The sequence below is a fragment of the Mustela lutreola genome, chromosome 2 (assembly GCF_030435805.1).
Source record: "Mustela lutreola isolate mMusLut2 chromosome 2, mMusLut2.pri, whole genome shotgun sequence".
NCBI lineage: Eukaryota > Metazoa > Chordata > Mammalia > Carnivora > Mustelidae > Mustela > Mustela lutreola.
This window is the reverse complement of record NC_081291.1, coordinates 67,459,151-67,484,201: the sequence shown is the minus strand read 5'-3', so window position 1 is coordinate 67,484,201 and position 25,051 is coordinate 67,459,151. Positions and strand designations below refer to the sequence as shown.

The 25,051-nt window shown below is 37.4% G+C and overlaps 1 protein-coding gene across 25 annotated transcripts in view; it reads right to left on the bottom strand.

The window, feature by feature from the left end:
• Positions 1 to 25,051, bottom strand: part of LRRFIP2 (LRR binding FLII interacting protein 2) — a 107,465-nt gene that overhangs the window by 33,304 nt on the left and 49,110 nt on the right. For 12 of the 25 annotated variants that reach the window (XM_059162112.1, XM_059162111.1, XM_059162116.1 and 9 more), the window contains 12 exons: positions 22,894 to 22,962; positions 21,031 to 21,072; positions 19,518 to 19,583; positions 17,501 to 17,575; positions 16,150 to 16,197; positions 16,024 to 16,068; positions 15,138 to 15,185; positions 14,632 to 14,688; positions 12,312 to 12,389; positions 9,742 to 9,831; positions 3,678 to 3,722; positions 2,363 to 2,479 (listed from right to left, as the gene is read on the bottom strand). In XM_059162112.1, the coding sequence (XP_059018095.1) occupies positions 2,363 to 2,479; positions 3,678 to 3,722; positions 9,742 to 9,831; positions 12,312 to 12,389; positions 14,632 to 14,688; positions 15,138 to 15,185; positions 16,024 to 16,068; positions 16,150 to 16,197; positions 17,501 to 17,575; positions 19,518 to 19,583; positions 21,031 to 21,072; positions 22,894 to 22,962 (780 nt within the window). The remainder of the gene's footprint in view (positions 1 to 2,362; positions 2,480 to 3,677; positions 3,723 to 9,741; positions 9,832 to 12,311; positions 12,390 to 14,631; positions 14,689 to 15,137; positions 15,186 to 16,023; positions 16,069 to 16,149; positions 16,198 to 17,500; positions 17,576 to 19,517; positions 19,584 to 21,030; positions 21,073 to 22,893; positions 22,963 to 25,051) is intronic. The other 13 variants (XM_059162129.1, XM_059162132.1, XM_059162130.1 and 10 more) reach the window with 5 other exon arrangements.

Below are 25,051 nucleotides of genomic sequence, written 5' to 3'. Positions count from 1 at the left end.
AAATGCAGTAAATTAATTATAAGCAGGAAATTTTAAAGTTTTTAAAACTGTAATAAATGGATATGACCAAAGTTGCCTTTTAATGACGTGCTTACCAACCACAAATAATTTGGGAGAAAATAAAGGGAAGAAAGTTCAACACCAACATTTTAAACATTATGTCAAATGAGAGAGTCTATGCTGAGGATGCCATTTAAATGATGAGAAAAGAGCACCTGCTCCAAATGTTACCATAATCCTTAAAAATAAAACAGGTCAAATTTTAAATGGAAAATACAGTTTTCCTTATACCTGACTCTGCTACATACAATCTACTCAGATACTTGATTTAAGGAGAAAATAACTTCTGTGGTTATTTTCCCTAAGTACCATTCTGCAATAGAGATAGGACCAATTCTCCAAGGACAGTGACATACACTTCCCCTGACCCTCTTCATTCCCTCCTTAGTAGGTTTGTCTGTCTTCAGCTCATTGATTCATTCAACACACATCAAAGGGCTACAAGGAGCTGAGTGTGAGGATACAACTCTCACTTTCTTTAAGCAAGTCAAGTCATTCTCTTAAAGAAGCAATAAAAGGAAACAGCAAGCATAAGCTAAGCTGTGAGGCTAAAGAGCCTTGTCCTCCTGTGTTCTGTTCCACTGAAGGCAAGAGTTTATTTTACTCAACTCTGCACCCCCAGCACCTATGCCTGGTACTTAGTAAGAGCTTGGTAAATAGTGATACTTGCAAAGTCATGCCATGTCAGCCAGATGCAGCTCTCCTTCCTCCTGACTGCCACTGCTACAATCCTCGCCACCCTCTAACCACTGGCCTGCTTTTATAGGCTGCCCACCTCAAGCCGGACTCCTGCTCCAACCCACCAACAATCTGACTCAGTACCCCAGTCCCCACCTCCTCCCCATTGCATCAGCACCACGGAACCTCCACATTTGGCCCTCCTCCATCTGCACCCTAGGCATTCCTCAGGCACTCTGCTCCTCAGTCACCCTCTCCTTCCTTTGCCTTCTTGTCCTCTCTCTACTGGCTCAAGTCAAGCAATGAAAATAATATTCAAGCCCATCTTTGAAAGAAAACACAACCTCTTAGCCTCCTATCTCTCTCTGCTATTGACCAATCAATTCCAATATTCTCTTCAGAGCAAGTTTCCTGCATCTTCTTCCATGACAGTTTTGACTTCACTATTCAGCCACAGGGTACTGCTCCCCTCACCTCCAGTGCTTCCTCCAATCTGGGGTCACTCTTTACGAATGCAAATCAGATACTCTCAACTCCCCTTTTTAATATCCCACAGTTGCCAGGGGAAAACCAAATGCATTCTAGGCTCCCATACATGAGGCTTTGTGGACTGAGCCACGACTACTTCCTGGTCTGCCCCTCACCCACCCCTCCTCCTCACTTCTTATCCTACCCTTGGGCAACTGTACTATACCAGAAGGTTCTCTGAAGTTCTGAGAAAGGCTTTGCCCTTCAACTATGCCTGGTTCATTTGTATTCTTCCTTCATACCTTAGCTCAGAGTGTGTTTCCTCTGAAGAGCCTTTGTTATCTTTTTTCCTAGTCCAAAATAGCTGACCCATCTCTGAACTGCCTTAATAGCCCTATTCTGGCTATGACCTAGTATCACACAACTTGGTTTTCCTGGTTTCTATCAGTTTGTCTTCCCTATGAAACAGTGAACTCCTGAAGTTCACAGTGTGTTTCACAGCCTGAATCTCTGGGGCCAAGGGCTCAGTAAATGTTGAGTGAATGAATGAATGAATGAATGCAATTTTTATTACTATACTTCCCCCCTTGCTCAAAAATAGCAGGTTCAGCAAACAGACATTCAAATACATTTTGAAAGTCCTCACTTTTAAAATAAAAAGGTTAATAAGACGGGGACTCAACCCAGGGGACTCAACTCCAGTATTTCTCTTATCCCAAATATCACTATACCGATCATGGAAAATTGAGAGATAACTATATTCAAGCAGCCAAATAATACCATAATGGCTCAAAAGACTAACAATTTCTAGAGTCTGATTCCTTGCATATCCATATTTTCCATTTAAAATATGGCCAACTATTTCTGAGAGAATCACTTTACAGAGGTTAACAAGTTTTTTGGCACCTGTAAATTAGCAGAACTCATTCCAGTATCATCAAATGTTCAGGAAACAGAACAGAAAAATGAATTAACTAATCTCCTTCCTTTCAGACCTGAGTCACATTCTTGAACTGTCTTTAACAATTTTTTTTAAAGAAATCATAGTCCTTTTCTTTTTACTATGTCACATTAAATGTTAAATAGTTCCAGTATACTATACCACAAAGAAGCCAAAAAACAGTTTTGAAAAAGCAAACCGAAGACTGCAGTTTACCCGCAATTCACTTAATGAGGTGTCTGGATCTACTAAGCTGCTGGTGTCTCCACTCCCTCGTCTGGATGAGTTTCCACTTAGAGGGGTTGTTGCTGAGGCAGAATTCCGAGATGAAGGCTGGAGAAAGAGGAAGGGGACACATCTAAGTCTTCTTTCTTTCCAAATACGTTTGTCATAGAAACTAAAAATGGGCTTGGGGTGGGATATGGATGAGAATGTGCAGACAGTGTAGACTGCTGCGGGAAGAAGGTATCCAGAGAAGGGCCCAGGCATACTACGCATAACTTTGTTCACTTCAACACTTTACTGGAATCTAGAATTCATAATAACAAAGGAAATAGTTTGTGTGCAAGTTGTTTTCTAAGTTTATCTTTGCTATATTGTAAACAACACTGGGGGGTGAGCACATCAGATTAATTTAAAACAGTTCAGGACTTATAACTGGTATGCTGATTAGCAGTCCTACTGAGTTCCTGAAGCTGCTCTTTTAGAATCTTTTCTTTTTCTAATACTTGGATAGAGCTGGAAACAAAATTGGCAGCTCGAGCAAATTGTATATCACTATGAATTTAGACTGCTAGTCCCACAGTTAGTTTAAATGCAAGATTATACTATTGGATTAATAAATGACACAGACCTACGCTGTCCGATACAGCAGCCATTAGCCATGTGAGGCTACTTAGCATCTGACATATGGCTAGTGCAAATTGAGATTTTATTTTTAATTGTAAAATACATAACCAGATTTCAAAGGCTTTGCATGGAAAAAAATAATGTAAAATATCTCATTAATACTTTTACACATAGATTACATTGACATATTTGGGTTAAATAAAATATACTATTTAAATAAATTTTACCTACTTCTTTTAACTGTTTTTTCTTTCTAAAAATACTCTAGAAGTTAGAGACTTTAGCCCAAAACAACTCTTAGAAAAAGGTTATTTTACCTCAAAAAAAAAAAAATTAAGCATGGGGGGGAACCTTCAGAGTTTGTCACCACCATTCCTAAAGACACTTCATTTTTAGTGTTTAATGGCTTCTTCTCAGGATCGAATTCTAGGGAATGAAAATCAAAAGAGCAGCCAAAAGCTTAAGAAGTGACATTCAAGGAAATAAAATGCAGTGTCTTTTCTCTTCCCAGTGCTTCACATGATTCAACCTCAGAGGAATTTGGGGGGTCAAGGACAGGAAATAGATGAAGAAAGGAAGAGTAGCTCCACCAGTTCAAATGTAGTAAAATAATGAAACAGCAATAGAAATCAAGTTTAATTGACCTTGAGAATCTAATTCCCTTAGGAATTTATGTACTCACCCTTGTGTAATTTTCAGCATACTGTTTGTCAGATTTTTCATCCAACTAGAAAAGAACAGAGATAAAAATCAGTAAAGATGCTTAGCATGCTGGGGGTTTTTGAGGGAAAAAAGAATTGACCTCATTTGAGTTCTCCAAGTTCAACTGATGTTTGGAACCTAAAAGTAAACATATTGAAACTGAAATAAAAGTTGAGACACATAAGACAAAATGTCAAGAACTTTAATTCTTATCCTAAGGATGACATGCGGTAAGCAAGCTGTCCTTATGCAGAAGTTTAGAATTTGCAGATTTTCTTTTCATGGTATTTGAAACATGTTAAAGAAAAACATGTAAACTTGAGCTTTGGCAATGCAAATATTAACACCAAAAAAAAACCCCCTGTACACATCAAAAGGAAAAGACTGATAAAACCAAAAGCCAAAAACTTTATTATCTAAACATTATTAGGACACAGGACATATAGATTAAGATGAGTACACTTGGCCAAAAAAGTTCAAATTTGATTAAAGCAAGTTAAATATATCATCAAAAAAGATTTCCCCCATAGCTCATAAGGATTCAGTTCTTTGGCTTTTGTTGTTGTTTTACTTTTTTAAGCAATACATTCACATGTGTCAAAAAACAAACAAACAAACAAACAAAAAACAGCACAAAAGGGTATGTGAAGTATAAACCTCTCTCCCTAATATACCACACCCAAACCTTCCATTCTTCATCCAAGGGCAACCAGCCCCCAAGTCTTTAACAAACGCTAAAGTTATGTCTCAAAATATATTCTATATCTTCTTTTTCTCCAAGTTTCAGAGATTAAAGAAACTACCTCATTTTTCTTCTTGGCATTTATTACTCCCTAATCCCATGATATCTATTCACTTATTTATCATTTGATCTCTTTCTCTTTATTATATGCTCTATGTCTCTATGATCATTTCTGCATTCCTAACATCAAAAATAGCACCTAGCATACAGAAGGATTCACAATTTGCTGGGCAAATGAGTAAATGAATCATACCCCATCTGTATTTACAGACTGACTTCATTTACTTTAACAACAGCATATTGTCCTATTGTCTGGGCACGTCTGGGAACACCATAAGGGAGTTATCCTATCTTCTGCAGATAGGATTAGTGTTTCTTTCATAAAGAGAGGTACCTTAGAGGTCTAATTCCAAACCCTGACCTTACAGCTGAGGAAAGAGAAATTCAAGAGGTGAAAGATTTTCCTCAAAGTTGAACGACTACTAAATATCAGGGATGAGTCCAGATCTCAGGTTTGTGAATCTTTAACCCTGCGTTCATATAATTTACCTGTATATACAGCCCTAATTACCATTAGGGGGAAAAAGTCACAGAGAAATTTAACTAAATGAAAATATATCGAGACTCCAACTCCTACATCAATCCTCCCAGCCCAGTCTAGAAAAAAGATTCAAAAACTTCCCTGTTAATTATTAAAATACAAAATGTCTTTATTTCCGGCTCTATTCAGATCACTTCATTCTAATTTCCTCATATTTGAAAGTTTTTCTGTTCTTTTTCACTGCCCACATTTATCATGTTCATTTTTTCCTCTCAGTATTTATATAAAAGGTGTTTACTTTATTCAGTAATATAAATACTATCTTAGACTTTGATCTTTTTGCTTCTTTTTATTGTAATACTCTTAAAAAAGAATTGATTTTAGTTAACTTTGATTTTTCTAAAAATCACATATAAAATGTTTTTGGAAACAAACCATTACAGTAGTTTTTAATACTGGCAATTATTGTCGCAAAAAGGAATAAACTTCCATCACATTTGTACTAGTAACATGATGCCTGATACTTAAGAGGGTTATTCTTCAGAATCAAAGAAATACTGTAACTGAATAAAACAGCCATATATTCCTCAGAGTACATCCCACCCCTCTTCTACTAATGAGTTAAACAGAAAAGCAACATTCAGAAACACTCTTCTAGGTCTATCTGAAATCCTGGCTCCCAAAAGGACCCCCCAAATCCACCTATTTTTCTTAACAGTCATCTTGAAATGATCTTACATTTCAGAAGCTGCATCACTGAACTAGTCCATCGCAATGTTGACTCTATTGCTTTCACTGTCTTCTGACAGATCCCAACTGTCGCAACCCAAACTGATCATGCGCCAAACCTCAGGAATTGTTAAGGCAGCAAAAAATGCCAAGAGTAGCCATGCCGCAGTCCAGTCATTTGGGCTGCAGTGACTTGGCCAGAGACTCCAGTTCTCACTTCTCAGACTGTGTTATACTATGTGCTGTCTTCCATTTAGACAAAAAGCTACTTGAAACCTGCTGTTCTAAAAGCCCCAGTGCTCTCTCTAGCAGCCCAGAGCTCTGTACAATGGCTCTGAAATGACACACTAGTGTTCATAATGATGACCCAGAATCTGCCAGATCCTGAAAAGGCTTTTCAATGGAATAACATTTAATCATGCTTAATATATAAAGGTATAAAATAAGGAAGGTTGGTTTTCAGCTATAGGATGAGCAAGAGGATCTAATGCAAAACATGACTACAGCTGATAAAAAAAACTGTGTAAATAACAGTGGAAAATATGAATATGTACTAATATATAAAACATTTCTAAGATTAGTAAGTGAGAAAGCAGAAAACAAAGGCTGCATATACGATATGGTCACAATCCTATAAAACATGCAAATTAAACTGAGATAGAAACAATACTAAAAGTAAATCAAGTAAAAAAAAAAAAAACCCAAAACAAAAAAACACTAAGCAAAGCTTCCCCTCCTCTGTCCCCCACAAATATGGCCCTTGGGACTTAGTCATTAATGTTAACTATAGCTTACTATTCTCAAAAAGTTTCAAGTAAATATCATGTCATTGTACCCCCTTAAATAATTAAATAGGTAATTTTCCAATCAAGAAAAGGGCTTCTTTGATAGCTGGAACTTGGAAGTCAGCTAACAAGCTTGCAGTTTCATATTAGTATTAACGTGAAAAGAAGAGGAAGAGAATCTGGGTGGCTCAGCTGGTTAAGTGCTGGACTCTTAATTCCAGCTCATGTCATGATCTCAGGGTCCTGAGATAGAGCCCCATATCCAGCTTTCTGCTTAGTAGGGAGTCTGCTGGAGATGCTATCTCCTTCTCCCCGCCCCCATCCTCCCTGCTGGCAGACACTCCTGCCTCTTGATTTTGGCTCAGGTCATGATCTTGGGATCATGAGATCAAGCCCCAGGTCAGGCTCTACACTGGAAGAGTGTGGAGCCTAAGCGTGGAGCTGGCTTTAATTCTCTTTACCTCCTCCCCTCCCCTTGTGTGTACCCACTCTCTCTCTCAAAAAGAAAACAAGATTTTTTTTGAAAGGGTTGTTTAGAAATAAAGACCTGTATCTTGTTCTCATTATACTTTTTTTCTTAAAAGGAGATTTGAGGGCACCTGGGTGGCTCAGTTGGTTAAGCATCTGCCTTCTGCTCAGGTCATCATCCCAGAGTCCTGGGACTGAGTTCCACATCTGGCTTCCTACTCAGAGGGGAGTCTGCTTCTCCCTCTCCCTCTACCCCTCCCCCCTGTTCATGGTGTGTGTGTGTGTGTGTGTGTGTCTATCTCTCGCTCTCTCAAATAAATAAAATCTTTAAAAAATTAAAAAAGAATATCAGAGACCTGATATAATTGAGCTATGCATATCTAATGTATATAACTTATAGCATGCAGCACCCACTCCGCCAACTTTAACAGTAAATCTAATGTAATATATATGATCAGAAGATAAAGGTATTCATACTAAGGCATTTGAATTAACTTAATCAACATATTTATAGTTTCGTTTAATATAGTTATTGGAGTCTAATCCTCCAACTTCTAATGTTATATATAGATGTGATAATATGATCAAAAATTCTGTCTGATGGTTAAAAAAGAAAAACAACCAGAAAAGTGAAGACTGATTCTCTAACCACAGAAGGGAAGGGAGCAATTGATTTTAATAATCTCCTAAAGCAAAAATGGCTGAGGATTCCATTCAGAAATGGTCTATTAATAATCAGTAAAATGAAAGCACATTTACGTCCTTTTCCCCAGCCTGATGGATGGGACAAAGGAACAGTGCAGAAGAAAAGACCAGAGGCTAGAGCAATCATAAAAACTGTATAATGAGTTTTGCCAAGTCTGGGCCTGGCACCCTTTTCAGCACTCCTAGTTCAGAAGTTATAAATGCAGCAGAATGTATACATATGTCTGATCCACAATGGGGAAGCCTAAAAGTGTCTTTTAAAATTTTGAATTCATTGTCAGCATTTTCAAATCACGATATTTCACATAAAAATGCAAATTCCCTAGCTTATCATATCAAAAAGTGTGGGGGTGATCTTACCAAATCAAGTCCACTTTCCATTTATCTACGATGAGCTGCATGGTTACCCTTTTAAAGAAATACTATTAGAAAAAATTCTTGCTCTAGAGAGAGGAACAGCAAATATTTAGGCTTTGCCATAGGGCAAAATTAAGGATATCATATAGGTACTTAGATAACCATGAAAAAAAATATATATATATAAACCATTAGCTCACAGGCTATAAAATAAGAGGGTGCTGGCCAGATTTGCCAACCACTGCTCTAGAGAGTCTTTTAGCTTATAAGGCGTACAGTGTGATGCTTTGATATAATGATGCATATATATCAAATCATCACATTATACACCTTAAATATGTATACTTTTTATTTAAAGATATGTAAATAAACCAAAATAACTATCTGGGTAAAGAAAAGAGTTATATTAAATTAGGAGAAGCAGGAAGACTTTCTTTAAAACTATCAAGCTTCTCACTGCTGTGTAGTTACTAAAATAAATTGCCAAGAAATACATGTAAGGAGGACAGAACCACCATCACAAATTAAAGGCTAACAGAATTCAAAGTATTTAAGAAAAAAGAGATGTATAAAATAAATTAAATTGTTTATATCTACCCAAAAAAAAGGCTGCTAAGCAAATCATTAAAATGAGCAATATTTCAGGGAGCCAATCTTCCAACTCGGCATACAGATTCCCTGATCTGACAGAGAGCAAGACAGGGCTGCTATAGAGCCAGGTTTGAGACCTAACAAATTGGAATACTTAAGGACCACAATTAAAATTATTTTCCAGATTAAAGTCATTCAAAACTAGCTATTTAGATACAACCAGCAATGTGCTAAATATAAATAATATCTCTTCATTCAAAAACTAACTTTTTGGCTAGGAAACATTGTCTCTCACCTGCTTCAAAGTGCTTGAAAATCAGACAGCACTGGTCTATGGGCAAAACAGAACTAATTCCAGCAAAGGATAGGAGGTGTGAAAGAGAAAAAGAGACTTTTAGATCAGGCAGAGGGGTATCTGCTGGTTGGAGTTCCTTCATTAAGAGAAATGCCTCGAGGCATCTCTACTGGACAATCTTTCCTAAATTTAGTTCCCAATAAACATGAAAGCAATGGACAGAGATTTCTTCAAGATAATGTCATAGTCCAAATGATTAAAATCTATTCAAATTCTTCCCAGTTACCGTAAATTAGTGATACATTACTAAATAGTATTTTCTATTGTTCAACCTTCAAAATCTGTCTAGTACTTTATATACTCACCGAAATAAAAAGGGAAGAAAAATTTTAAGACAGATCTGGAATATCTATATATGGGCTAGGTATTAGGTTTTAAGGAATTATTTTTATTTTTATTAGGTATGATAATGGTAGAGTGAACATGAAAAAGAAATTCTCAATTAGAGATGCATACTGAACTACTGGGAAATACCATGGATCTGCTTTAAAATAATTCAGAGGAAAAGAAAAAGATGAAGCAAAACCGGCAGAACACTGACAGTTGTTGGAGCTGCTGATGCGTAAATTTTCACAGAAAAGTTTTTGTTGTTTTTTTTAATCAGAGCATATCAGTATATACATTCCAAAACAAAACAAATAACTATATTTTAGGTTACTGTATTCCAATAAAAATTAAAGCAGCAAATTGAGATCCTAACTTTCAAATAGCTAATGTATTAGCCATTAGTCAAAAGGCTGAGACACCACAACTCCCATGCAAGACACTCACGCTGGTCAAATCGGGGGTACTGACGTCATCCACCTCAGAGACTATACTCCCCCTACGATTGGAGCGACTAAAATAATCGGCGGTAGAAACCTTTCAATCAGAAAAAATGACATGCTTTAAAGGTTAAGAAAAAAGAGAGGAAACGGATAAGAACAATGGCATGCAAGGGAAAAGATACTGTTTTGGTGCTTGATCTAGTATCACGCAATGAGGAAACCACGGCAATGAACCTACTCAAAAAAGCAGAAAAGAAATGTAAAGGGGGTCCTAAAGGAAATCACAGCTCCCTGAAATAAGCCTTTGTGCACCTTTAACTCGAGCTGTATCCCACAGAGATCATGTAATGGCTGAGGGCCGGCCAAGGCTCCCATGTTGAGCACTTGTATCATCCTCACAAAGAGAGTACTGACCTAAAGCCTCTACCATATTTCAAAAATGTATAGTGCATTATAGCTCTCAACTCTATTAAGCAAATATACGCTCAACACAGGGTTCTTTGCAGTTTACTGCACCTTTTGCCCAATTTCTTTTTTTTTTTTAACATTCTCAACATTTATTATGTTTTATACTGAACTTTGTTCCTTTCACATGTACTTTTTTTTCTTTTTTTTTTTTAAGATTTTATTTATTTATCAGAGAGAGAGAGGGAGAGAGCGAGCACAGGCAGACAGAATGGCAGACAGAGGCAGAGGGAGAACCAGGCAAGGAGTCCGATGTGGGACTCGATCCCAGGACGCTGGGATCATGACCTGAGCCGAAGGCAGCTGCTTAACCAACTGAGCCACCCAGGCGTCCCTCTCTTTTTCATATTCTTCAAGACCAGGATCTGTGGGGCAAAATAATGGAAGAACTACACTGGCCCCTTTCTGGTTCCCCTAATCAGTCTTTTCCCACCTGAGACTTTGTCATTGGCCTAGAAAGCTCTTCTCCAGCTCTTCAAGCAGCTGGCTCCTCCCATTTCAAGTCCAGCTCAAAGGTCACTTCCCTTGGGGAAGCCTTCTCTGGCCATCCCACATGCATCCCTCAATGTGCCCCGTCCTATCACCTGTTTTTCTCTTCACAATCCCTGGGGTTACTTCACTTTTCTTCCTTTGTTTGTTTATTTTCTATTTCTTTCACTAGGATATACGCTCCATGAAGTCAGAAATCCAGTATGTCTAGCCTACCATATTATTCCCAGCACTTAATACATGCCTCACATGTAACAGGTACTTCATAAACATTTGTCAAATTAATAAGTAAGGAGTATTTTTTACCTCACTCATCAGATTTCCTTACCTCAGCTCTGTCTGATTACCTTATTTAAAAACTTTTCCCTTCCAGGAAGGGAATCTGAAAGTCTATCCCGAGACAAAGAAGGCTTACAAGTGTGAAGTTTTGCTAAGGGCTAGTACAGTCAAGCAACAGTATTTTTATTTATACTAATTATAATACAACTTAGATTTAGATATACTACTATTTTACTGGTTCCTACTGTCTCAAGAATTTTGTAGTTATTCTCCATATAGTAATGCATTTAATGCATATATATTAAGCTTACCTACAAGGACAATTATTAAGATCCCCATTACAAATAAATTGCCACTAACGCAACTAACAGGTTGTAGAAGTGGCTCAAACCCAGGCATCATTACTTTAAAGTACCTGCCTGCCCTTTCCATTCCATCACTCTCCAAAGGGCTTTCAGGTGTTCTGGCTTGTTTTTTCTCCTTCAGCTCTGAGGATGAGCATTAACTGGCTCACCAATGGACCACAACTGCCTTAATTAGATCACTGCATTTTTGGCAACAAGTCTCACAAACACTTGGGTGTTCCCCTTTCCTAGGAAATCTTCAGGTTTACAGTCGTTCACAAAACATGGCTCTTTTCTAGCTCTAAGCTGACATAGTATCCTTATCAATGTAATTTTCAAGTCAATTCTCAAATAGAGCAAAAACATTATCAGCTCTTTGAAAAACTTCCAACATCATCAAAAGAATAATCTGAAATTACATAATTTGTATTTTGGCGTAGCTATTTGTTGCTTCTACAATTATTATGATAGTTGCATTTTTAACCAGAATTTTTTACCAGGATTTCTAAATTTTGCCACCAATGACGCTTAAAAAGTTCTCAGGTCTTAAGACGTATAAACTATAAATAATACATCTCAAATTCACAATGAAGAAAGCAACTCATGGCAACATGATCTGTAATCCATAGTTACAAGTTTTATGCAAAGCGGAGCATTCATTTTGCTGGAGAAACGTTTTTTGTTTCTGGTGAACTGTGCACATAAATACATGCACATAAAACAGCAACAAAGAATAAAAACTGAAAAATCTTTCAAATATACAAAGACCAGCACCTAAGAGGTGTAAAGAGGCAAGTTACTGATGAAAGCTTCCATAGCCCACAGAGAATACATATTCATAGGGACACATTTTTGAAGGCAAATTATTCATATAAGCTCAATTTGAGGAAACTGCTCATTTTTGTCAAATGCAAATTTCACTTTCCAGTAGAGTTCATGGGATCACACACAGGGGGGCAACTTAAAAACTTATAAGTGTATGAGTTTGCATACAAACCACGCTCACCACACTGTCCCTTCGCCCACGACTGGTGCGACCAGAAGACGCAATGCTTGCAGTGTCATCATCGGGAAACTACAGATATTAAAAGCAGATAATGAAAAACATGTGATGCCACTACAGGTCTTACCTGGCTGTAAGCACATTGCGCAAGGTTTGTGGAAGCACGCAATTACTCTCCAAGAGCCTATCACTGGCACCAGCTATTGTGCACCGTCAGACAGAAAAGTGGCTTCTAAGTATAATAAACCATCACTGAAAACCAAATGGTATTTCCAAAAAGCACACAGAATAAAATACTACTTTATCTTTTATTTAAGTTACAGAAAAAAGAGGACAGAACTGGAGGGCTAGGGCATAAACAGACCAACAAAAAACAGCTAGGGATTTCATGCTTTTTAACCACTAGACCCTTTGGGAAGCCCATCAGGGGGTCAACAAGTATACTTAATGCTTAAGTTTGGGAGAGAAAAATATAAGAATATCTTCAAGTGAAGTATGTCAAACACAGAATTTCCTACCAGCAAGGACTGAAATGATGATTCTTATTTTCCTTTATTAATTCCTATGCAACAGGTGGAGATATTTCTAACATCACCCTAGAGTTTTCTTCCTATTTCATAAGCAGCAGGAGGCTCATCTTCCATGTGTATAGGTTACCTCCATTCTGACATCACTGAGGAACCATTCTGGCATCACCAAGATATAACTTTGAATCCAACTTGCAAATGAAACAATATGTAGCCAGCACACAAGGACAAGGTTCTACACTTGACTGAAAATATATTACCACCATTTTATTGGCAAGGGGCCATAACATTGGTACATTAAAAATGCTACCGGGTCCAAGGATTGCCAAGTGGAATTTTATTACAGAGTGAGGTAAAAGTAAACTTCCTACTTTTGTCAAAAAGCCTTTATCTCCTAAACATTCCTGTGTACATTTTTATTAAGGAGTGGAATTTTTGAGAAGTGCCTCTTGGAAATGGAAGGAGAACAGAGCCCAATATGTATGTAAAAGAAAACCCATTTTGGCTCACCTATGCCACTCCACAAAGCAATCTGTATTGACCATTAAGAAACTGCTTTAATAATTTCTCCTATTTTGACACTGTCAAGAACAACAAAGTAGTTCCTAAAGTCAACATTTGCCTTGGAAATGTAAATTAGTATAGTCTTCCTGGTGGGCAATATGGCAATATGCCATCATAATTTAAACATATATACATCATTTATTTATTTTTTTGACCCCCATCACTTACTGATTAGAAATTTACTTTATATGAGATCTATTCATAAGTACACAAAAATATACTTATATACAAAAGTCCACTATGCAAGTGTTTGCTGTAGCAAAAATCTAGCAACCTAAATATCCATCGACAGGGAGTGGGAAATACAAGCTTCCAGTTATATAATGATCAAGTGACAAGGACAAAAGCTACAGCATAGAGAATCTAGTCGATGGCACTGTAATCACATTGTATGGTGACAGATGGAAACTACACTTGTGGGGAGCACAGCATAATACAGAGTTGTCAAATCACTATGTTGTACACCTGAAACTAATGTAACCACCTTGTGTGTCAACTATACTTCAATTTAAAAACAAAAAATCAAAATAATACCTACCAAAAAATTAATATATCCAAGAAATCCTGAAAAAGAAATGTGCATCCCATACACTAGTGGGATAATATACTGCCACTAAAAAGAATGAGCTGACACAAAACTATCTCCAAAATGCATTCAGTAGAGAAGGAGACATATGGAAAGGGTCAGGAGACTTTTACTTTGGACTTTCCTTAAGCTAATATTACTTTTATAACTTAAAAAAGTGTTCTAATATTCCAGAAAGATTGGGTGATTAGAATTGCCCCAGTTTTGTCTTTTATGTAAACAGTTTTTAAAAGCTGGCTTGTTTTATTACTTCTCCTTTCACTCCATTGACTGAAGTGCTGGCAAGTGAAATGGCTCAATGCAGGAAGTCAAGACGGAAAGGAAAAACATAGGACAATCAACCTGTATAATGAGTTATCACCACTGAAAAGATAAGAAGTTCACATTAAAAAAATACACATTTTTTAAAACTTCTAAAGGCACTGAAATTTCATTTCAGAAATTATGTGCTAAGTCAGATTCACAAAGTAAACACCAATTAGGACAAATTAGTATACTTGAGTTTGAGGTACTTAAGGAAAATGATAATCCATGCCAAGAGAGTGAACACACATTCTTAATATTCCAAATTGTGAGCACAGATTAAGGAAACAACCTGAAGTATCTAAAAAGCATGCAAAGAGACCAGACAGCTCACCACAGGACTGCTTCGGGCCGAACTTGCTCTTGATGAGTAAGAACTGTATTCAGATGGCTATAAAGTTTCCAAGAAGAAAGGTTTTACAATAATGGCCAGCTCCTTTTCCTGCTGGGGGAATACATCTGTGACCCTGGATCTAAGTGGACACTAGCTCCCGGGGAGAAGCTGACTGTTACTCCTAGGTCTGGAATTCTACCAGATCCAGCAGTCCTCGGCTGGAGGGTGAGGAGGGAAAGGGGATGCCCTGAGGAGCACTGCTCCCATCCTCTTCCTCAGGGACTAATGAACCCAAAAAGTTTTGTCACCAATATTCCCTTCATACTGTGAGCCATGATTTCCAGCAGGCAGTTCCTCACAACTTGGGTAAGAGTCACAACTGGTCAGCTCATGGGTCACAGCTTATAGAGCAACTGCAGGTCAGATTAAATGACTTTTTCTTTGTAAGTAAACTGTGCCTACCTACACATGCCCCCCCCCCATCACCTCCCCCTGTTTGGACTTACAGTTCGAGACCCATAAGGGTTATATAATCCACCATCATACAATGACACCTAAAGAACAGAGGAAATACCACTCATCTATTTATTCAGGCATCAAAGTTGTTTTGGAAAATGTCACAATTTCTTCACAGTACTCAGTTCCAAAAAAGCATTGTAGAATGGTGTGTCAGGTGAGAACACTCACTGATTGCATAAAGTCCTACATCAGTCCCAAAACTTCAAACTCATACTTCATTTAAAAAGCACCATTACAGTATTTCTTTTCATCATCATGTTATGAAACTAGGAGAAGGAACTTTTACAAATTTATTCTCTCAAAAGAGCGAAATGAGCAAAAATGGAAAGTGAGGGACACAAAGCATTTTGCCCATTGGCACAATAAAATGAAACTACAAAGCCTCACATTGCCAGTCTACTCGAACAGGCCACAGCACAACAAAGCAACAGCCTGAAAGCAACCAGCTCACAACTTGCACATTACACAGAGATAACGGCTTTTGCTTTCTAGTCAGCTTGCTTTATTAGACAGAGCCTAGTATTAACATGGCCAAACCACAGCTGTCCCAAAGAAAAATATGACATCTGTGCATGGGCAACCATTTCACAAAGTATAAAGTGTAGTGGGGCCCATGCAAGTTTGTCTTCTCTATGGGAAACCAACTGTAAGCAAGGGCCTATCAATGGGCAGCAGTATCTGGAAAATAAGGCTGGGTTTTTTTCTTACTACCCTAAAGGTTCTCATTTTAAGCACTAGCAGCACATTCTGCTGTGTACACAGCATTAAAGCCATGTGTCCTTGACTATTTTGTAGGAAAGCTGTCAAGCCAGGGTCAGCACCATGACAGTGGCTCCACCAGGAGTACACACATTCCAAGAGAAAAATACAAACCAGACTGGTACTTCTCAGCAGACCAGAATTTGCAGTATAGGAGGCCTATGAAAAAAGCGCATGATTTAACCCAAAGAAAAGCAACTGGTAGCTCTGACGACAACATGCTTCTCATAAAGTACTAACCCTGGTACTCTTTGATGTCGCCAGAGGATCACTACACAGGGAGGAAGACTGTTAAGAAACAAAAAAACAAAACAGAACCAGGTAATTCAGCAAAAGGAGACCTGGTCTCTCCATCACAAGAGCAGAAGCTGTTTATTCTGTACTCCATCATAATTCATTAGCATTTCCTGAGTGCTAAATGTAGTTAAGTAACATGTAAGGTGAGGAAAAACTTAGCCATGAGAAATCTTTTTGAATACCCATTTTAAGGGATGAGAGAAACACCCGGAAAAGTTTTCTATAAATGTGTTTTAAGTCCTACTGGGTTTTCAATAATAATGCTAGGAGATAAGGTGGCAACCTCAGAAAACACTCAAGAAAAGAGGGCCATGGCACAGGGAGTATGGAGGTCAGTGGCCACACCCGGGTGGGTCACCAGCAGCTCCTGAGACACGTTTGAGATCTCACAGCAGACTCCTGATGAGCTTGGCCTGGTTGCTGAGGAAGCAGGTAAATTACCTCCAAGTTATCACACAAGTACTCTTTTCCAAACAGATTAGAAACACTGTATTTCAAACAGGCCATAGACAAACTGTCTTAGTTTAATCAGAAAAAAATGTACTTGTCACAATGAATCCAAGGCACTAACAAGGCACAGCATTTTTAAAAATGGACTTAAACCTTTCTTTTTCTGCTGTCATTCGAAAATAATTTTCAACTCTTTTTTCCAAGCCCATCAGACAGGGCAAATAAGAATATCTAGGTTGTGTGGGCAGGTTTTGACAACTGAATTCTTTTCTATGTATTATGTGCCACACATATTTCTGTTTCAAATGTATGATGTGTCAAACATCTTGAAAAAACAAGGATTCTAACATTAAACAAATAATTATAATCTTCCCATCCCAATTATAGTTTAAATTTTTACATATAAGCTTTTATTAAAAGGCCATCCACCATGATGTGTAGTGATGCCTACAACTTACTCTGAAATGCATCCCCCCAAAAAAGATAAATCAATGGATGGATAGATGGAAAGACAATAATATAATAAAGGAAATATAATAAAATATTAATTGTAAAATCTAAGTAGTAGGCACATGGGTGGTTAATATATCATTCTTTGAACATTTCTGTATGTTAAGTATTTTTCATTTAAAAAAACTGGGGAAACTGGTACTAATTTACAAATGTGGTAGTTCAATAATTCACATCATGTAAAGATATACAGACTCTATGAATTCAGTTACCACAAACTAGTGCACACACAGCCACTCACAGATTAGTTCTAACTAGTCAAAATGCAAAACCAGGGGTTAGAAGTGTGTTAAAGTTGGATAAAACACACAAAGCCAAAAAGCTTGAGACAAACCCGAGTATAGTAGGCAGAGGTGGGTTTGCTATGCCTAAGACTGCTATAGCTTCTCAGGTCAAAGTAGAGGCCGCTCTGCAAAAAGTAAAATTAAACACATTTTTCTTAGGTTAAACATTGGTGACAAACACAAAGGCAAACTCAGATACTATCTACCCTCTTTCCTCCAAAACAATGACTTTAAAGCATTGACTCGCATTAAGTAAAAGTCAAATAATAATTATCTCAAATCTCCAAAAAAAGACTAATATTAAAAGTTAACTGTATGCAAACCAAGTCATTACTAATTTTTTACTTTAAAAACATGAGCATATGGGGCGCCTGGGTGGCTCAGGGGGTTAGGCTGCTGCCTTCGGCTCGGGTCATGATCTCAGGGTCCTGGGATCGAGTCCCACATCGGGCTCTCTGCTTGGCGGGGAGCCTGCTTCCTCCTCTCTCTCTCTGCCTGCCTCTATGCCTCTATGCCTACTTGTGATCTCTGTCAAATAAATAAATAAAATCTTTAAAAAATAATAAAAAATAAAAACATGAGCATAAACCTCTGTCAAAATGGAATGGAAATAGTAAGTGATTTATTCTCATGTCATATTTAGTAACATCCTTGGAAAAGCCAAGACAACTGAGTAATTACCACTTTTATAATCCACTTGGCAATGTCACAGAAAAGAGCGAAGTCTTTTTCTTCAAATTTCTCCTAGTCCCATCATTTGACGAAATAAACTGATTGAATTAAGTTACCAAAGACACAGTACAAGTGTGTCCTAAACAGGTTTAGCCTAAAACATCTATGGCAGGTTCATTTTCAATACATCATAAAAACAAGCCATTATAAAGACTATGGTTACCTGGCAAAGAGAATGTCATCTATAAAACTGCCTTTCTAACCACTTTCTTCACTCAGAGTTAAGGAAATGTAAGCAATTCATGGCTGATAGACTCCTCCTGTACTGCTGACACTGTAATGTGGGTGGGGGGGTCTCTACCACTGACCCCTGCCACTCCCAGCCTGGCCTCCCCACACCACCCCCTCAACAAGGCATCAGGACTAACCTCTCCCCAGCGCTCCCAAGGCTTCACCCTCCAGAGCTTCTCACTAATGTCCTCTCCATTATTTTCCCTCCTACCTGTCAAAGCTTATTGATCCTCTCTCACCCCACCAAAGGTCAGAGCCCCCTCCAGAGGAACCAGTCAACAGGAAGCTTGGAACTGATTCTCACACCAGTGCTGTGGCAGCCTGACAGGAAGAGGTGTTCCTAAATACCCCAAATGGGCATTCTGGACACATTTTTCCCCCACAGAAATGTTTAGCAAGGTGGCTAGAATAGAGCACTATTAGTTCTGCAGTTTAATGGCATTCTAGGTTAAAGAGTTTTCTGCAAGACAACATGAGGAATTCTGCCAACACATACCTCATTCTTTCTACCAGAAAATTCATTCCACAATCCCAAAATTTGACCTACAAACAAACTCAGAATGAAACCTGTCTGTGAGTTTGGCACTGCCTATACTACCACAACTAAATCAAATTTCTAAAATAAGGATACAGATCTCACTAAATCTGGGTGCCTGGGTGGCTCAGTTAGTTAACTGTCTGCCTTTAGCTTGGGCCACGAGACCTGCAACAGGCTCCCTGCTCAGTGGAGAGTCTGCTTCTCCCTCTGCCCCTCCCCCTGCTAGTGTTCTCTCCCTCTCTCTTTCTCAAAAAAAAAAATAAATAAATAAATCTTTAAAAAAAGAATCTCACTAAACCTATTCTTGAAGTATATTCTAAAGTACAGTTCATAACTGAAAATACATGATTAATGAACTTCTTGTATTAACTTGCTATTAAATCCTGTAAATGAAAACAAAATTAATTTTAAATAGATTCTGATAAATCATGTTTCAGTATGTTATCAAATTACAGTAACACCTAAGGCATACATGAAAGCAATCATAATTCTTACATACCCTAAAAGTAATCAGTGAATTTTACAGCAGCACAAGACAGTGGGACATGAGACAGAACACAACTAACCAGTGGGTCTTTATGAGAACCAGAGGACCTCTTCTTCATTCCATAAGAGTGACTGTAAGAATGATTCTGGAAGTAAACATCTGAAGTTAACTTTCACAATCACAGAGTGAAGTTTAAAAAATAACTTAATAAACTTCACCTTAAAATTATACACAGAAAGATGCATACGAGATACAGAGTAATCCCCATGGAATCTATTTCCCAACTGTTAGTAAATGAATCACGGCACTTGGCTGACTACCGAAGATACATAGCACCTCTATACATCTGCAGTCCCCCTGACTCTGCCCCCATGCCACCAAGCTCCACGTATAGACAGCTAAAAACGATGTAGGACTCAGAGCCAAGCAGAGCGTTTGTGAGGATGTTCACCCCACATCTTATTTGAGTCCTTTCCACCTTCTACCTTCCTTATAAAGGTATGCAGGACAATAGGTTCCACCTTCTTCTAGGCCTTTCTTAGCAAAAAGCCAAAAGGTAAACCTTTGGGATCAACCAAAACAAGACTGAGAGAAAGAATATGGCATTGCTTTGCCCAAGAAAAGCACATGCTGCTCAGGAAGAAAACAGCCCAGACAGTATGGATTACTTCTTATAGCAACAGCATTATCAGACAGAGGACCTTACACACAGATCCTCAGAAGACAGCACTGTCTCAGTACATAACTTCTCCCAGCACCACAAAGCCAGGTATAGATGAGGGAATAAAGGACAGAAATACTACTATATAGGTCTTTAGGTAGACAAGAAACCCAATCTAGCTATGTGCTGCTCACCTGATATAAGGAGATATAGCTAGAAATGTCCTACTTATCAGCAGTCTGCTCTAGGCAAATCATTTGACAAATGTGCAGCTAGATCCTAAATCCATCCACTCACTGTTCTTTTTTAAAATATGCATATTTTCCCTTTTACAAATTACCCTGAACATTTTAAGAGATGACTATATTGTCTAGAAACTCGGGCAATCTACCAACATAATATTAACCCAAGGAAAACATGCTATAACTAAACTTTCTTGGCTAAAATGACATACATAAAAAACCAACCAAATCAAGCAAAAATGAGCAGACATAACTGATGTTTCAGGTAACACCTGTCACTGCTGGCTGTTTCCTGTTTAGCAACTTCACATCTGCTGGCTTGTGACACATAACAAGGAACACAGCAGGGCCTATAGTTCACTGGGTATCAAACACTGGCAGAAACATGTCTTCCAGGCAATGCACATGTGTCATTTAAGGAGCTCATCACTTTAAGAAAAGATATTACTACCAATCTTAATCCTGAATAAGGAAGCAAATCATTTTTATCTGATCCTGAAATTCTAAAGGAAAAAATTATTCTAATGTTTAATTATGCCACAACTGCAAAACAATAGTTTTTGCATTATTGGCCATATGCTTTCCCCAAAACATAACAAACCTGTGAAAGCTAGTAAATCTATGATCAGCATGATTAGGTATTTATAAAGTAAAACTCTACATTTAACACAAAGTCATGCACCACATACTAATGATGAAAGTCTTGATGATCTATCCTTGAGAGCATCATACTGGATTTCAGAAAAAGTTGAGAGTTGATTGCATTCCCAAAATCAGAAATATAAAGAGGAAAAAAGCAACATTTGCAGTTACTAAAACTCCAAACTAACCAGAATTTAAGTAAAAACAATTTTTTTTAAATCCAGCACTACTTTAAAAGTCAAAAATTATTATATACAAAGACTGTTACATTTGATTAAAAGAATCTTCTTCCCCACAACCACACCTTCCTAGTATAAGTGATTACTAAACTCTATGTACATGTAAAGCTGCATGCTCTCTTTCAAACACAGAATTCCTAGTCAATAATGGCGAGATGATTCAATCTCAGTATGCTGTAGCACAAAACACCCACAGGCAGCCTTTACATGCAGGAATAAAGCATTCTGAAATTAAAAGACGTTTTACTTTTTATTATTGTGATTGTTACCATCATCTCCCATTGTTTGAAACATGGCAAAAGCAAGGCATAGATACTGAAGCGAGAGCACATAACTAATACAATCGGGCTTATAAAAAAATAATTGCAGCACCAAAATGTGGAAGTTCCCTTGAATCTGCCTGTGGTCACACAGCTGAAAAACTCCCCTTCTCAAAAACTTTCCCTATTAAAAACACTGATCAAAATTGGTAACTTAGTCTAGGTAAAGTGTGGAATATGCACCATATACATTCAAGTGTGGCATTAAATATCAATCAAAGAAAAACACATAAAATTTATGATAAGATCAGAAAAACCTGTTTCATATAGGGTCTTTAAGAAAATAAGCATAATACCACATTTTAAATCAAAGAAACTGAATTAAATTAGTAACTACTTAGATTTGTGATTTCCTAATTTTGTTTCTGAAGCATTCTAGCTTACACCTTTTAAGCAATCTTACCCAGAAGAGGCAAACAATAGTATTATTACATGTGTAACAAAAATCTTATTAATCTAAAATTTTCTAAAATGCCTAAAGTTATGCATTTAGTAAATTACGTGCAATGGTAAAATGTCACTGTATAGTGAGTGACATTTCCCTGAAAGTAAAGTTCCTTCTGTATAGAAATTTCACTTAGGTCTCTTCTCCATTAACAAATTACATTTTTTTTTAATTTTTTTATTTTTTACAAATTACATTTTTTGTTTAAAAAAAAAATATATATATATATATATTATATTATCACTACAATATGTATTACTCAAGCCACACACATTCTTGCAACTAAACTATTCTGCCCTCCCAACCAGGCAAGTTCACTGAAGAAAACAGCCATGTCTTATGTTTTCTGATCCTCTCTGTAGCTCCAATAGCATTTTTCAAAGGCACAGAATTTAACAAGAGAATTGAAATTGATTATTAAATTGATTATTGAAATTATTTCAATTTTCTCTTTCGAAAACATAACGCAGAGTTCAGCTGGTTTTTAAAAAACTGCTGAATGTGATAAGAAATCCATAACTTGGACATCCCAACTGCTACTACAACAACTGGGTAAATATAAAGAATCCCTCCAGTACATACCAATTGGTATCTTTGTTGTTTAAAAACAAATAATTCATCAAAGAAGGGAGAACTGAAAATATTAAGGGCTCTTGCTAAAACATTTCTGGTTTAGACAGTCTATGACAGTCTATCAAAAAGAATTTAACTCTCACAGAAAATTACCTGAAAGTCTTCATCTGAAATAAAATTAAAAGCAATGGAGCAACTTTTTGTTTGTAGAAACAAAGTTCAGCAAGTGTCAATTTCCGTTAGAATATACCTATTATTCAAGCCCGCAGAAGGCAGAACTCTGAGAGTCAAAGTGCATAATATTAACACTGCACATTTTTCTGAACTACACACCATGATGTCTTTCTTTTTGGGTGTACTGGCTCTGCTCCAGTGTGTCCCAGTTATGGCCTTCGACGGGCTCTTCCATGGAATCAAACAGTGTAGTAGTAAATGACAAAACACAAATTACAAGCATATTAAAATTAAACTCATTAAAATTATACTAAGCGTATTAATAATTTAAGGGGAGCTAATATATACAACAGTAAAAATCTGCACCAGTAAGAAACTGTAGTGTGTTCCTACTGCTCTGGTTCAAGATGGCCTCAATTTCCTAATTTTGGACCTCTACCTTATGGTCCTCTCATATTTCAATATAAAAAGCAGTGACAAAGCATTTGTAAGATGCTTTTTACAGGCAGACTGTTTTTTGAAGAAACAGACTGTTTAAATTCTAAGCTCAGGGCTTTGATTTCATCCTCCTGCCCCCAAACCTTTCATTCACAGTCTTGAACTATCTTTGCTCTTTTTATTTTTTATAGAATGTTTATAGCATGGACACCATTTCCAGCCCAAATACCTTCTGGCAGGCCATCTTTCAATAAAGTATTAACTGAAGTTAATTGGAGAAAAAAAAGATTGAAGTCCTAAGAATATGGCAGAAAACCTTAAATACATCTGCCTCGCATCTAGGTACTACTATGACCATACATCCAATACAAGGTCCAGAAGTGTTAGACTTTTTTAATATATAGTTCATACATTTTTAAAAATAACTGGCAAAGAAATACCAAAACTCCCAAATTATAGAGCAAATCCCAATAGAGTTTAGGTCAGGGTTTTAGGCCATCACATTTATTTTTAAAAGAGAACAAAAGCTGTGTACATAATACAGCTTAATGTATGTGGTAGTTATTTTTTTTTATTTTTTGTTCTTTTAAACTCTTATTTAAAGATTTTATTTGTCAGTGAGAGAGAGACAGAGTGAACACAAGCAGGGGGAGCAGGAGGCTGAGGAGAAGCATGCTCTCCACTAAGCAGGGAGCCTGATGCGGGACTCAATCCCAGGACTCAAGAATCATGACCTGAGCTGAAGGCAGACACTTAACCAATTGAGCCATCCAGGCATCTGTGGTAGTTATTTTTTTAAAAAGTTAATAATCTGGGGGCTCCTAGCTGGCTCAGTCAGTAGAGCATGCAACTCTTCCAAGCCCAAAACCCACACTGGGTGTAGAGATTACTTAAAATTTTAAAAAGAAAAAGGACATAATCTGATGAAAATTAGAACTCCCAATATTATCTATTTAAAACAAACAAAAAAAACTTACCTCAATTATACTTTATTTTTAAAGATTTACTTATTTGAGAAAGAGAAGGGAAACAAGGAGCGGGAGGGGAATGGTGGAGAGGCAGAAGAAGCAGACACCCCACTGAGCAGGGAGCCCAATGCCAATCTCTATCACAGGACCCAGGGATCATAACCTGAGCCAAAGGCAGACCCTTAACCAACTGAGCCACCCAGGTGCCCCCCTCAATTATATTTCTTTTAAACAATGTTATTTGTGAGCTTTCAGACTTATTTCCAGGAAATCTAACTATTTAAAATGTGCTGGATATACACTCACACACAATAAGGTACTGGAGTCTCCTCTAGAGTGTAACATTTTTATTAATATTCATGTTCACGCTCAGATTTTTTAAAATACTGGGAGCTTTACTCTTTACCATAGCAGCAAATTTTCACTCTTACCACGGTGAAATAAAATGCTGTGAGAGTTCTACTTTTATCTGAAATGTATTTAATGATAAAATTTCCATAAAAAGAAAATCATCATCATTACTTTATAGACCCTCATGGTAACCAATTCTTCATCAGCTTAATTGCAGGTTTAATTTCTCTTGTGCTTGTTTACAGATTTGTTTTAAATCCTCCTAAATTAGGGGCACCTGGGTAGCTCAGTCAGTTAAGCATCTGCCTTTGTTTCAGGTCATGATCATGGCCAGAATCCCAGGATTGAGCTCTGCGTTGGGCTGCCTGCTCAGTGGGGAGTCTGCTTCTCCCTCTTCCTCTGCTCCCCTCCCCACCACTGCTTGTGCACCTCTCTCTCTCTCTCTCTCTCTCTCCCCCCCGAGTGTGCACGCTCTCTCTCGTGCATGAACGCCCTCTCTCTCTCAAATATTTTTTTAAATGATTAAAAAAATAAAGATTCTTAAAATTACGTCAAACTTA